At 46.4% G+C, this 12,574-nt stretch overlaps 1 protein-coding gene across 1 annotated transcript in view; it reads right to left on the reverse strand.

The window, feature by feature from the left end:
• Window positions 1-10,927, reverse strand: part of LOC138292651 (ras-related C3 botulinum toxin substrate 2) — a 132,813-nt gene extending 121,886 nt beyond the window's left edge. The window contains exon 1 of the mRNA XM_069231364.1: window positions 10,470-10,927. Within this exon, the coding sequence (XP_069087465.1) occupies window positions 10,470-10,504 (35 nt within the window). The 5' untranslated portion in view covers window positions 10,505-10,927. The remainder of the gene's footprint in view (window positions 1-10,469) is intronic.
• Window positions 10,928-12,574: the final 1,647 nt, after the last annotated feature.

Here is a 12,574-nt window from a genome sequence, read left to right on the forward strand (position 1 = left end):
TAGCCCCACAAAGGAATCGGTCGCTTGGCAGTAGGAAGTTCAAATCCGATGGCCAGGAGGCCTATAGCTCTGAGAAACCTCTGATGGAAAAGGCATAGCCTGCTGGAGTCTCATAGGTACTGCTTTCAAAAGTTTAACGTATAATTCAAAATGGTTTAGCTTCACGAGGGCTTGAATTATCTGAAATGAGCAATACATTTAAAGTCGTTCAAAGAAATGGCCTAAAGTATGTCTTGTCCCAAAAATCATAAAGATGGCCGTACAGTGCTGAAGAAAACTGACACTGCTGGGTGGAGCTGGAAGAAGCGCACATCACTGGAGAAATGTAGCACTGAGAACTCACTGCTGGAGGATGTTTGCACTGTTAGAGTCGCACAGCACTCACAGGACACTCCTAGGGAGAGTCCACACCGCTGGAGGAAGCTTCCACTGTTCGAGGCCTAGAGCATTGACAGGGCATTCCTAGAGAGAGAGTCCACACTGCTGGAGGAGAGAGTCCACATTACTGGAGGAAGCTTCCATTGTTTGGCCTAGAGCATAGGCCTAGAGCACTGACGGGGTATTCCTAGATAAGAGTCCATTACTGTTGGAGACAGTTCGTATTGCTGAAGCTGCATAATAGTCACAGGTTACTAGTGCAGGAATTACACTTTACCAAAGCCTTAGAATATAATAATAGGCCACTCCTGGAGGAAGCTCATATTGCTGAGGTGATATAGTACTGCTCTAGTACTATATAGTAGTGATATAGTACTGCTATAGTAGGTCAGTGCTGAAGGATACTTACACTGTTGAGATCTTAAAGGTGGGTGAGCCACTGAAAGCTTGAGTCAGCGTCTACTCTGAATCCTGGCTCTGGCTAACCTCACGGCCCTGTTGACACGGGAAACCCATACCGAGTTGTGCTTCTAAGTAGCTTCTGCCTGCCACCCTCCCTCTAGCTAAGACAGGGCAGACTTTAGCACTGGTGGCGCCCAGTGTGACATTATTTGTTGGTCCCCCCCCAAAAAAATACTCCTCCACAAAGTCATTCACTACCACTATCCACCAGTGCCCCTCATCTCTACATAGCCCCTCTCTCACGTGCATTTCATTTGTTTTACAGTGCTACTCATACCACTGTAAGGTGCCAGAGCACTTTATATCACACACACATTATACAGAGCCAAAGTATAAGATTTGTGTAAATCAGCCTATGGGAAATGTTCAATAAGACAATGTGGAATACAAGGTATAGGAGGTGCATGTCACAGATACTAGTAGGCAGTAGGCAGTATATTTGGAGAAGCCCAACCTCAAGATTTAAAACGTAGCACAGTGGTTGGGTTTACTAATAAGAATGAATTTCTACCCAAATTAACCCTTATTAGCAACATTAACATTAAGATAATAAAAGACTGGGGAAAAAATAACTTTCTAACTTGTATCATGCAGTTTGCATGCAGCTCTTTGATGACAGTTAATAGCTCAATGCGCTATATTAGGCTTGTAACTTATGAACTGCAAGTAACAAAAGGATTTCTGTAGCAAAAGCAGTAATCCAATGAGCAATACACTTAGAATACAGTTCAGTGATTTACAGCAAGCACTTTAACCCTCTGCGCTATTTTATTATGAATGGAAACTGCCACCAGACAAAACTCCAACCTCTCTCCAGCAGGAACATTAATCACCAGACTCATTTTAACGTTTTTATTGTTGCTTCTGAACTGCTGAGCACACAAGGAACTATGCAGCAGGCGTTTTTATACTCCTGCTATTTCTAAACAATGCACCCCTGCCCCCAGGATGTGGCCTTGCAGATTGGAACTGGGGAACCAGGCTGGAGTCTTGGTGTGGACTCAACATTTCATCTGTACAAAACCTATTGTGCTTGATTGAATGTAGCAAAATGTTGCTCCATAATAATTATGCCACATGTTAGGGCTTGTATAACTGTGTTGCCTCTTAGTTCACTAGTGGTTTATGTTTTAAAACTATCACTTTTAATAAGCACATGTCACTGCAGTGCTATAATGTGACATATTACTGTCAAAACTTCCACGTCAACACATTTTTTAATTAATTTTGAAGAGACTTAGTCGTATTTTACTTGACGTTTGTTGTATGATTTACATTGCAAACATTTTCAGGGCTCAGCTCGTTCACAGGCCCTAAGATCTGAGCCAGACCCTTGACTTTGCTCTGGTTCGGCTCTCCCTGTTAATTTGTTGGCTCGCCCAGCTCTATGAGATTTTATGACCAACACAGCCAGAGGTAGTTCACACAACTTAGGTCCTACAGCAGTGAAATGCACTGCAGGAAAAAACTGTCAGTGCTGAGGCCTTCTATTCCTGAGAGAGCACAGCTGGTGAAGCTTGCTCTGCTGAGTCCTCATAGCTTTGACAGAGCTCTGGTGAGCGAAGCTCAAACTGATGATGCTGAGGTCCTACAGGACAGACATGGCACTGCTTGAGGAACATCATGCTATGGTATTATAGAAGTGAGTTGGCGCTGTCGTAGGAAGCTCACACTGCTGAGGCCTTATGATACAGACAAGGCACCACTGTAGGAAGCTTGCACTACTAAGGCCCTATAAGACTGTCAGGGCTGTGGTGTAGGAAGTGAGTACTGAAGAGTTCTTATTGCAATTGCCCACTGTCGACAGAAGCTAACATGGCTAAGGCATGAAAGCATTGACAAGACACTGCTTGCTTGAGCATGTTTGTATGACATAACTTTGCATGCCTTGACCACACAGGTAAGTATAAATAAGATCAGTAAATATATATAAGGACCCTCAGCATGCACAGTATCTTCTTCAAAAGTTTGACTGTTAATGTTTCAGTTATATCTTTAATGACGTAATATAAGTTGTCATGAGTGCTGCAATGTCTGGGGTAATTAGCAGTGCATGGTGAGGGCACCAGTTATAATTACCTTAGGGCACAAGTAATAGTAACTTGGAAATACCTATAACTATAACTGCTGAGTTCTATGGTTTTGTGCGAGTAAATTCAGAACCGCAATATAATGTCCCTGTAACCTTTAGTTTTTTAAGTGAATGTCTATTTTTTTTCAAATTCTTTTTCCTAACTATAACGTCTGTGTAACCTTTGTTTTTTTCAGTGATTTTTTTTTAACGTAAAGTAATTTTAATTACTATAGGCTAAATGGCCTTTGACCTGTGTGCAGCGGGGGTTGGCCGCAGGGCCTAGCCCCTATCACCACCCAACCATGTGTTGCGCACGGACTTTAGTTGTGCGCTGCAGAGTTTTAGAGAGAGAGAGAGGAGCTTTTCAGGCTTTGACGAATACAATTCTCAGAATGAGATATTTTCTGACAAATAAAAAAGAAAGATACATTTGTCAAGTGAAAAGAGTTTGATAAACTTTCGGTATGTACCTTAAATATTTGAAGTTGAAAAGAAACTAAATCAGGGTGATGACCACTGGCACACATAGAACGTAAGGGATGGAGACCTTATCCTCTAGGCCGCAGGTGGCTGTATACACTGCCTTGTACAGAGGTAACTATAACATGCAACCCAAAGATTTTGGTGTGAAAAAGACCTCAATGTTCCATCACTAGGAATGTTTAACATTCAAAACATCAACAAATAAACACTTTGAAGTTATTGCATGGAGAGACCATTGTAATAACAATCTCTCTGTCTCTCTTCTTCGAAGAGAGAGAGAAAGAGAGTGACAGGACCGCGGGGAGAGCCTGAAGGGCCTGTGGTCCTAGCTAGCTCCCCACATCCTGCAGAAGCTGGCATTGCTCCCGCAAGCAAGGAGATGCTTTAAATAGCATCTCCCTGTTTGCCAGAGCAATGTTTTTATCTCTTTCCCTGCATGTGAGTTAGCATGCAGGGAAAGAGATGAAAATTCCACTTTCAGCAAGCAGGAGCTGTTATGTTTGCTTTTGCTTGGCGGGAAATATCAGCTCCTGACAAGCAAAAGCAAACAGCTACCTCCTGAGGGTGGGCACCTCAGGAGGTAGCAGGAGCCAGCTCTGGGGGGTAGCGGTCCCCAGGGCCATGTATGACTCCATGAGGGGAGTCACGTTGCCTCCCTCATTCATTCAATTTTGCCCCACGGAAGTGGTGGTCCCCTGGACAAGGGGTCAGCGATGGACTCCCTCCTTCAAACTATTTGGGGCCCGTAGAGGCCATGGTCCCTGGGGCGCTTGGGGGGGGCACTACTCCCCCATACATTATATTAATTCCCTGGGAAGGTGGCGGTATGTGGGGCGCAGGGGCCGCATGCCCCCCATACATTATATTCATTGTCCTGGGGAGGTGGCGGTCCCAGGCTGCAGGGTGGCCGCCCGGGCCACCACATGCGTAATAGTTCATTGCCCCGAGGAGGTGGCTGTCCCTTGTATGCGGGGCATTGTGCAGGCCCGGCACATAGATTTACATGGATTTGCCATGAGGGAGGTAGTGGTCCCTGGAGTGCAGGGGCACACAGCCCTCTGGCATAGATTTACATGGATGGCCCCTGCACCCCAATCCTATAGTTTGTGAATGCCACCAGGGCATGGCCCAGGGGCAAAAAGAAAAGTAGGCGCAGGAGACTGCGCTTTTTTTTTTTTAATCCATGTCGAAATTCATGATTTTTGCCATGAATTAAAAAAAATGCTTTTTAGCCCTAGGGTAGGTGGGTCCTCGATTAACCAAGGCTAGGGAGCTAGGGTAACTGTACCCTGCCCCCTTTTCTTTCTTTTCTTTTTTTTTAGACTCAGCAGAAGCAGAGTCCCAAAATGGCTGCCAACACTTCCTGTTGGAAGTGTTGGCAGCCAGTCGGATTTCTGCAGGAAGTCGGCAGCATTTGTGAATTTGTGGCGACCCTGTATATTAAAATTTGGATTTCCTTTAATTTCTCCTAAATCACTGAACTGATTTGCACCAAATAAAAAATGGCTCATCTGCAAACCAAAAGCTACATTTCTGCCAAGTTTGATGTAGATGCATCCAGGGGTTTGGACTGCAGGCGTTTCTAGAGTCTATAGAATTTAGCATGGGAAACACACTTTCCCCCATTTCCCTTTTTCTAGGCCCAGGCTTGACAGGTTACCCCAAAACTTTCCACACGCAACAAGACCATAGAGGGCACTTTTTTGGAAAATTTGATGTAGATTTGTCAAACAGTGCCAAAGATTTGGCAAGTCAAAAAACGATTTTTCTATGAAAACTAGGTCCTAACTATAACTACTTACTGGTGACCGCCAGTAGGTAATATATACTACATAGGGCTGTACGTAAGACCTTGTTTGTCGAAACCCATTAGCCTAAATGTGGCAACACTGTCTGGCCACTGGTTGCACCTCATTGGTACCAGTTTAACCCCCAAATATAGCAGTATCAACAGAAAGGTTATCAGTACAGTTTTGCAAAGGGCCTCCTACCACACTGCAGCATGTGTTGATGCATTTTTAGTAAACTTTGATCCGTTTGAGCTAGAAACAAAGTGTTTTTTAGTTAAAATCAGTAGATTATGCGTTAGATGATGGATTATGTGGCAAATGCGTCAAATCTATAATTCGGTGAAAATCGCAGTTGCAGCACAATTGCATAATTCAAGTGGTCCTGTGTATAGTTAGCAATTTGCTGCTCTTGCCACATAATCTATCATCTTATGCATAAATAGCAGTTTCTAACAAAAAAATTTTTGTAGCTTAAACAGATCAAATGTTACCAAAAACGCTGCTAGAACTGTTTGCAGTCACAGACCCTTTAGCACACAGACGTCACCTTTCTTTTGCTGACTTTCTCATTTAGGTGAAAAAATGCTTCCATAAAATGAGAAGCTGTACATCACATAATTTGTAGGTTGAATGTAAGTGTACAAACTTTTGTATACTTTCAACTTCTTTGGGCTTCCAGCTATTTCATTTGTTAGTTTCAGTGTCATTTAAAAATCCTTGCCTGCTAATGGTCAGTCATGCCTCTTTGTCTCTCCTTCATCTGTGTGCGAGCAGGGACCAACTATTGTAGAATTATGCTTTGTACTCTTCATCTGTTCTGTAGGGGACTTTTTAAAAACTTTTTTCCTGCTCCTGTCCAGGGAAGCTTCTGTTTTCATTTGCAGACCATTCTTGCTCTGAGCTTAGCTGTAAACAAAGCTATAAATCAGTTTGTTATCTTGGTCACATTTGGTCTTTGTGGGCTCTCAGCACCCTCTCTCAGCTGCCTGGTCACCGCCTTTCCTTGGCTTGGATTTTCTTTACGCCTGCATGGAGGATCACTTGTAATTGCTTATAGCATAGGCACCCAGCTCTAACAGGGCTCGACAATCCTTAGAGACAGCGCCCACTTCTGCTTCATACTGGGATCCCATCGCAGCTCCATCAGTGCACCTCAGTTCCCACACTCCAAGCCCTCAACTGTACCGATGCCAGAACCCCACACAAGCTGTCTGCCAGAGCACCTCAGTTCTTGCAGTCAGTACACACTGCTGTTCCAGTACTGGGACCTTACGCACAGCTCCATCAGTGCACCTCAGTTCACGCACTCCAAGCCCTCATCGGTGCCAGGAACCCCACTCACGTTGTCTGCCAGAGCACTTCAGTACTTCCAGTCAGTACACTCTGCTGCTGTAGTACTGGGGCCTCGGGCACAGCTCCTTCAGTGCACCTCCGTTCACACGCTCCAAGCCCGCAGCCGTGCCAGTGCCAGGAACCCCCACGCATGCTGTCTGCGAGAGCACTTCGGTTCTTGCAGTCGGTACACTCTGCTGCTCCAACACTAGGACCTTGGGCGCAGCTCCATCAGTGCATCTCCCTCACATGCTCCAAGCCCTCAGCTGTGCCAGTGCTAGGAACCCCATGCATGCTGTCTGCCAGAGAATTTCAGTTTTCAGTTCTTGCAGTCGGTACACTCTGCTGCTCCAGTACTGGGACCTCGGGCGCAGAGCCATCAGTGCACCTCTGTTCGCATGCTCCAAGCCCTCAGCCGTGCCAGTGCCAGGAACCCCACACATGCTGTCTGCCAAAGCATCTCTGTTCTTGCAGTCAGTACACTCTGCTTTTCCAGTACTGGGATCTTGGGCACAGCTCCATCCGTGCACCTCAGTTCTACGTCGGTGAAGTCACTTCCTTTCCTATACTGGGACCCCGCTCACATACAGTTCCATTACAGCAGTTCAATTCTAATATTCAGTCCCACTGCCAAGTAAATTCTGGACCCAAAAGAGCAAAACACAGCTCAGCCAGTGCACCTCAAGGCTAACATCCAACGCCACTATTGATGGGAACCACCACAGCTCTGCCACAATCCATGAATTCTAACATTCAGTGCACATTTCTTCTCAGTACTAAGGCTCACACACACGCCCTTCAGGACTCCTCACTTCTGTGGTTCAGAGTCAATGCCACTCCCATGCAGGGCCCCACTCGCAGCTTCACCAGGGCACCTCCAGGCTAACACTCAGCAACATTGGCACTCCAATACGAGGATCCACACCTAGCTCCATTAACATACCTCACTTCTGACTTTGTGTGCCCATTACTATTTCAGTACTGCAGCCCACATACAACTCTGTCAGTTGACCTCAACCCTCACCTGCAGTGCCCCATTATTCCAGTCACAGGAATTACACGACGCTCTGTTTCTCATTCCTCACCCACTGCCTTTCTGTTATTCCAGCATTGGGCAGGAACACAGCTCTATCTATACCGCAATCCTGATCTAAAGCACCCCAATAATGCTGTATTGGGGTTCACATACAACTCTGCTAATGCACCTCCTGCTGTTCTGCAGTGCTCCCTGCCATTCCACACTCTGACTTCTGTTTGAGGACATGGGGGAGCCAATTAAATCTATTCTTAGCTGCTATCTGTATTTGGGAGGTTCTGTTTCACCTATCTCACTCCGTTCTTTCCTTTACTCAGTTTACTCTCAATGTTTTCTTTCTCTCCCACTTTTCTCTTTCCAGCTCTTAAAATCCCCACAGTTCCGTTTTGCTCTGTTTATTTCTACTCCTCTCCTTTTTTATTTCCCTCTCCCTTTTGTTACCTCCTCTTTCAAACTTGCAACAACGTGGTTATTTCTTTCCTTGTTTTGTTCCTCTCTTTGTTCTTCATCAGGCAATCATCCTTTCACTATTTTTTCTCTTCCCTTCATTCTTTCTTTGTCTTTTTTATTTGCTCTTTCCTTTGACTCAGTATGCGTCTTTTCACTTTTTTTTTTAGATCTTTCTTCCGTCCTCTGGTGTTTTTCTTAACTTTATCTGTCAATTCACATTTTACTATAAATCCATCTTTTTTCCATCGGTTTGTGGAAGCCACAAGTTACTTGTAGGGACCTGGAATGTCAATGTGATTTTCCCATTCTGTGTCTGTGGGAAATGTGTAAGTACATACATGCCTCTTTCGCTGCTTGTTTCTCTCTCTTTTTTTCTCTAATGTTCATTTTTCTCTCTCGCACTTCTTTCATTATTTTTCCTCTTTATCTTTTGTTCGCCAGCTTCCTTCCCTTTTTCTTTTGTCTCACACGTTTGCTCTATTTCCTCTCTTAGTTGTGTGTTCATTTTCTCGTTTTTTCTTTCCCTTCTTTCTTTTATTTCTTTGCGACCCCTTCTCTTTCTTCCTTTTGTCTGTTGTATTCCTTTCACTTCTCTTTTTCTGCCCCATCTGCTTCCTCTCCTGAGGCCTAGTTATCAATGGTGCAACAGGCACAGTGGTACCTGGGACCAGACACCTATGTACCTCACTCAACTCTAATTACTGCTATATTTTCCTACAGAAATTCCAGTCAACCATTTTTTCTTTTCTTACTCCAGGGCCCATGACACCGTCACTGTGCCACTTGTCCTCTGCATCTTAACTCCCGACTCCCTCTTTCCTTTCACCCTCCAATCCATCCCAAATTATATTTTTGTTATGGTATTTTAAGCATTAAACTCTAATGCCAAAAGTTTATTTCTGGTAAAGGCTTATATGATAATTGTATATGTTTTGAGAAAGATGAAGAAAGATAGAGGAAGTGGTTTAGTTAAATGCTAGGCCACTGGAATTATATGGCAGGAAAAACGAAATTATGAGGCAGAGTTGACCAATTTATGTGGCAAGAAAAGTCAAGTTATGAATTTACAAAGCTAGTAGCTCTAAATCAAGAAAATGCTAGACCTATTGCATTGCAAATGCTTGTTCTTTCTTGCCATATAATTTTGTTACCCCGACGCATAATGTGTTTGTCCCATGTCGCATAATTCCAGTGGCCCTGTCTGCAGGACAGTGTCCGGGGAACCTCACACTGCTGTGGTCTCAGCACTGAGGAGGCACTACCGCAGTAATCTGTCAATACAGAGGTCTTTCAGCTCTGTTAGGACTATGCAGGGAGAGACTAACGCTCACTCAATTGTGGGTTCATGGCACTGTGGGGCGCTGCCGGAGGAAGCGCCCTCTACTGGAGACCTAATGCACCAACATGTCTCTGCTGGTGGAAGGCCGCACTGCTGAGGTATCATAGCACTGCTGAAGGAAACTCACACTGCTGAGGTATTACCGTACTGACGGGACACTACCAGAGGAAACACTCACTCTTGATGCCTTGTGTCACTGAAAGGTCACTGCTGGCTGAAACTCACACTGCTGAGGTATAGCACTGACGGGTCACTGACAGCGGAAGCCCCCACTGCTGGTGCCTTCTGCGGCAGGAAGCACACATTACCGTAGTCGTGGCACTCGCAACTCTACTGGAAGAAGCTCCTACTGCTGGTATTGTGTTACTACTGACAGGGCACTGGCAGAGGAGACACACTGCGGGGGCCCTGGAGAGCCGACAGAGCATTGCATGGCTTCAGGAATCTCACGCTGCTGCAGTTGTCAGGCAGATTCCCAGGCCCGCCTAACCCCATTTTAAGGATTTGGAGGGCCCTGGACCAAACGTATTTTGAGGGGCCTCCGTTCGGCACCGCTTTACATTTATGATCTAATTTCAGTTCTTTCATGCCCTCTTTGACCAAGTCACTGACAGCGTCCAATGGTCCACATTTTAAATGTTTACATTTAATGTTAAGGGATAGTGACATATGTTTTCAATATTATAATTCAGAAGCAGCTCACTCATATTAATGCTAATAATTCCTGTGACCCCCTGATATTTCTCATATGTGAGGCACCGTTGTGCTCTAAAAGAAACTGGCTTATTGGTGTTCATGGTGTTGAAAAACAAACATTTCTCTCCCACATGTCTGTAATAGACTCCAATACCTAACCCACATTAAAATTAAAATAAACGAAAACGATATTCAAAACAATGTGTTAAGAATTATTCAAGGTCATCAGAGCACGAACCGCGTTGGACCTGTCAGAGGGCCCTATGAAAGGCTGGAGCCCTGGGCCAGGGCCCAGTTTGCCCATACCTTAAAACGACTCTCCTCCCTCCCCCGCCCCCATGCTCGGAACAGTACTCAAAGTGGCCAGAAGTTGGCACATTAGCAATACAAAAACCCCACATAACACAAAGTGATAGATATGTCACTCACCCATCTCCGACTACCACACACTTTATGGCCTGCATCTTTCTGCTGGGAGGGGGCAGATGAGACCCCGCCTTTGAGGGGCCGCTGGAAGAGAGGCACACCCGAGAGACGAGTAAATAGACTACTTGATCCCCGAACACCCAGGCAGACTGGCAGATAGAGATGGGTATACAGAAACACGAAGAGAGGATCACACAAGTTCACACTCAGTTAGACAAACGGGATGTCAGAGATAAACAGACAGGTTGATAAGAGATAGGCTGGCAGACAGAATGTTGAGTAGCGGCAAGACAGGTTGAGAGAGTTTGAAGTAGAGAAATAGGCTTGTACTGCACAGGCAGACAGGCAGCGTAGGTTCGACAGTCAGCCCCGCAGCCGTCCGTCCCGCTGGTGGTAAAAGCGCCTCTGCCCCTTTGGCTCCCCGGGCGCCTATCTGTGCAGTGACGACTCCTCCTTCAACAAAGAGTGTAACTTCTGCTTTCTACACTTCCTCCTCGCCTCCTTTCTGCTGGGCGGGGAGGGCGGCCGTCACTCACACACCCTGCAGCGGCTCACAAACTTTCCACAACAGGTCCTCTGACCGAGATAGTTCTGAAGTGATTGTCTCCTCTGCAGAAGCTTTAATTCCCACACATCCTCTGAGCTCTCTTATGTGATGCTGCACCATGTTGGAATCTCGGGTAGCTGTCTATGTCACCCTAAGGTCGCCTCAAAGCGCTAAGCGGCGACCGGAGAGATAGAAAGGGGAGGCGAGGGGAGGGGACAGTGGCAAAACAAGGGAGGTAGACAGCTTTGTGAATAAATGTGCCTCCTTGCGGTGAAGACACTAGTGGCTGTCTCTTCTGTGCAATCTTGAATTCTTCCACAGGCAAGGGTTGTAATGGTTGTACTAAGCAAGATGGAGTTTGTATTGTGTTAGTATTTGTATGGCATTTTCTTACCCCTGTGAGGCCCAAAGTGTATTCTCCTAAATGCAAAGGTTGTAGTGAGCGTTTCTAGTGAGACATTACTGAGGAAGGCCTTCTGCAGTCAAGAACTGCAAGCGGTTGTTTTCTCAAACCGAACTTATCTCCTGCTTAGAGCGAAAGCTGGGATTTTTCTTGTCAACCATCTCAGTCGCTTTAAGTGTTCCACCCGCCTCCTCCTTCTACAGCACAAAGATGGGATAATTGTCCCCTCTAAGCACTCCTAGTTCTTTCTACAGATGCTGAGGGTCGTGGTCTCCTCTTTGCAATTTGTGGATTCCTACAGGCTGAGACTGGAGTGGTTGCAGAAAACGATAGGGATTGCATCCGCCTTGTCATGAAGTGTTTTTCATCAAGTGAAGAATGGTTGGTTGTCTCCTCTGTGTGATATAACACTAAGGGGGTCATTCTGACCCTGGCGGTCGGCGGTGAAGCGGCGGTAAGACCGCCAACAGGCTGGCGGTCTTTTTTCATGTATTCTGACCAAGGCGGTTACCGCCATGGTCAGCCGCCGATTCACCGTTCCGACCGCCATGGCGGTCGTCACATACCGCCGGCGGTATTCCAACCCGCCTGACCCCGGCTTACCGCCATGGATTTCATGCGGTTGGGGACCGCCATTCAATCCATTTTGGTAAGCACTATCAGTGCCAGGGAATCCCTTCCCTGGCACTGATAGGGGTCTCCCCCACCCCCAACCCCCACCCCGACTCCCTCCCCTACCCCCCCACCACCCCTGCCACCCCCAAAAGGTTGCAGGACCCCCATCCCCCACCCCGGTCCCCAACATATACACACACATACACACATACAGGCACGCATTCATGCACATACACACACCCCCCGCATTCATGCACGCATTCATGCACATACACACACCCCCCCGCATTCATGCACGCATTCATGCACATACACACACACCCCCGCATTCATGCACGCATTCACACGCCCCCTCAATATACACACACGCACACCCCCATGCACGCACACAACTCACAACACCCTCCCACCCCCCTTCCCTAGCGGACGATCACCTTACCTGTTCCTGGTGATCCTCCGTGAGGGAACGGGCAGCTCTGCCGACACCGCGACGCCAACAGAACACCGCCACAGCGAATCACAGGTCGTGATTCGCTGGGCGAT

The sequence above is a fragment of the Pleurodeles waltl genome, chromosome 4_2 (genome assembly GCF_031143425.1).
Source record: "Pleurodeles waltl isolate 20211129_DDA chromosome 4_2, aPleWal1.hap1.20221129, whole genome shotgun sequence".
NCBI lineage: Eukaryota > Metazoa > Chordata > Amphibia > Caudata > Salamandridae > Pleurodeles > Pleurodeles waltl.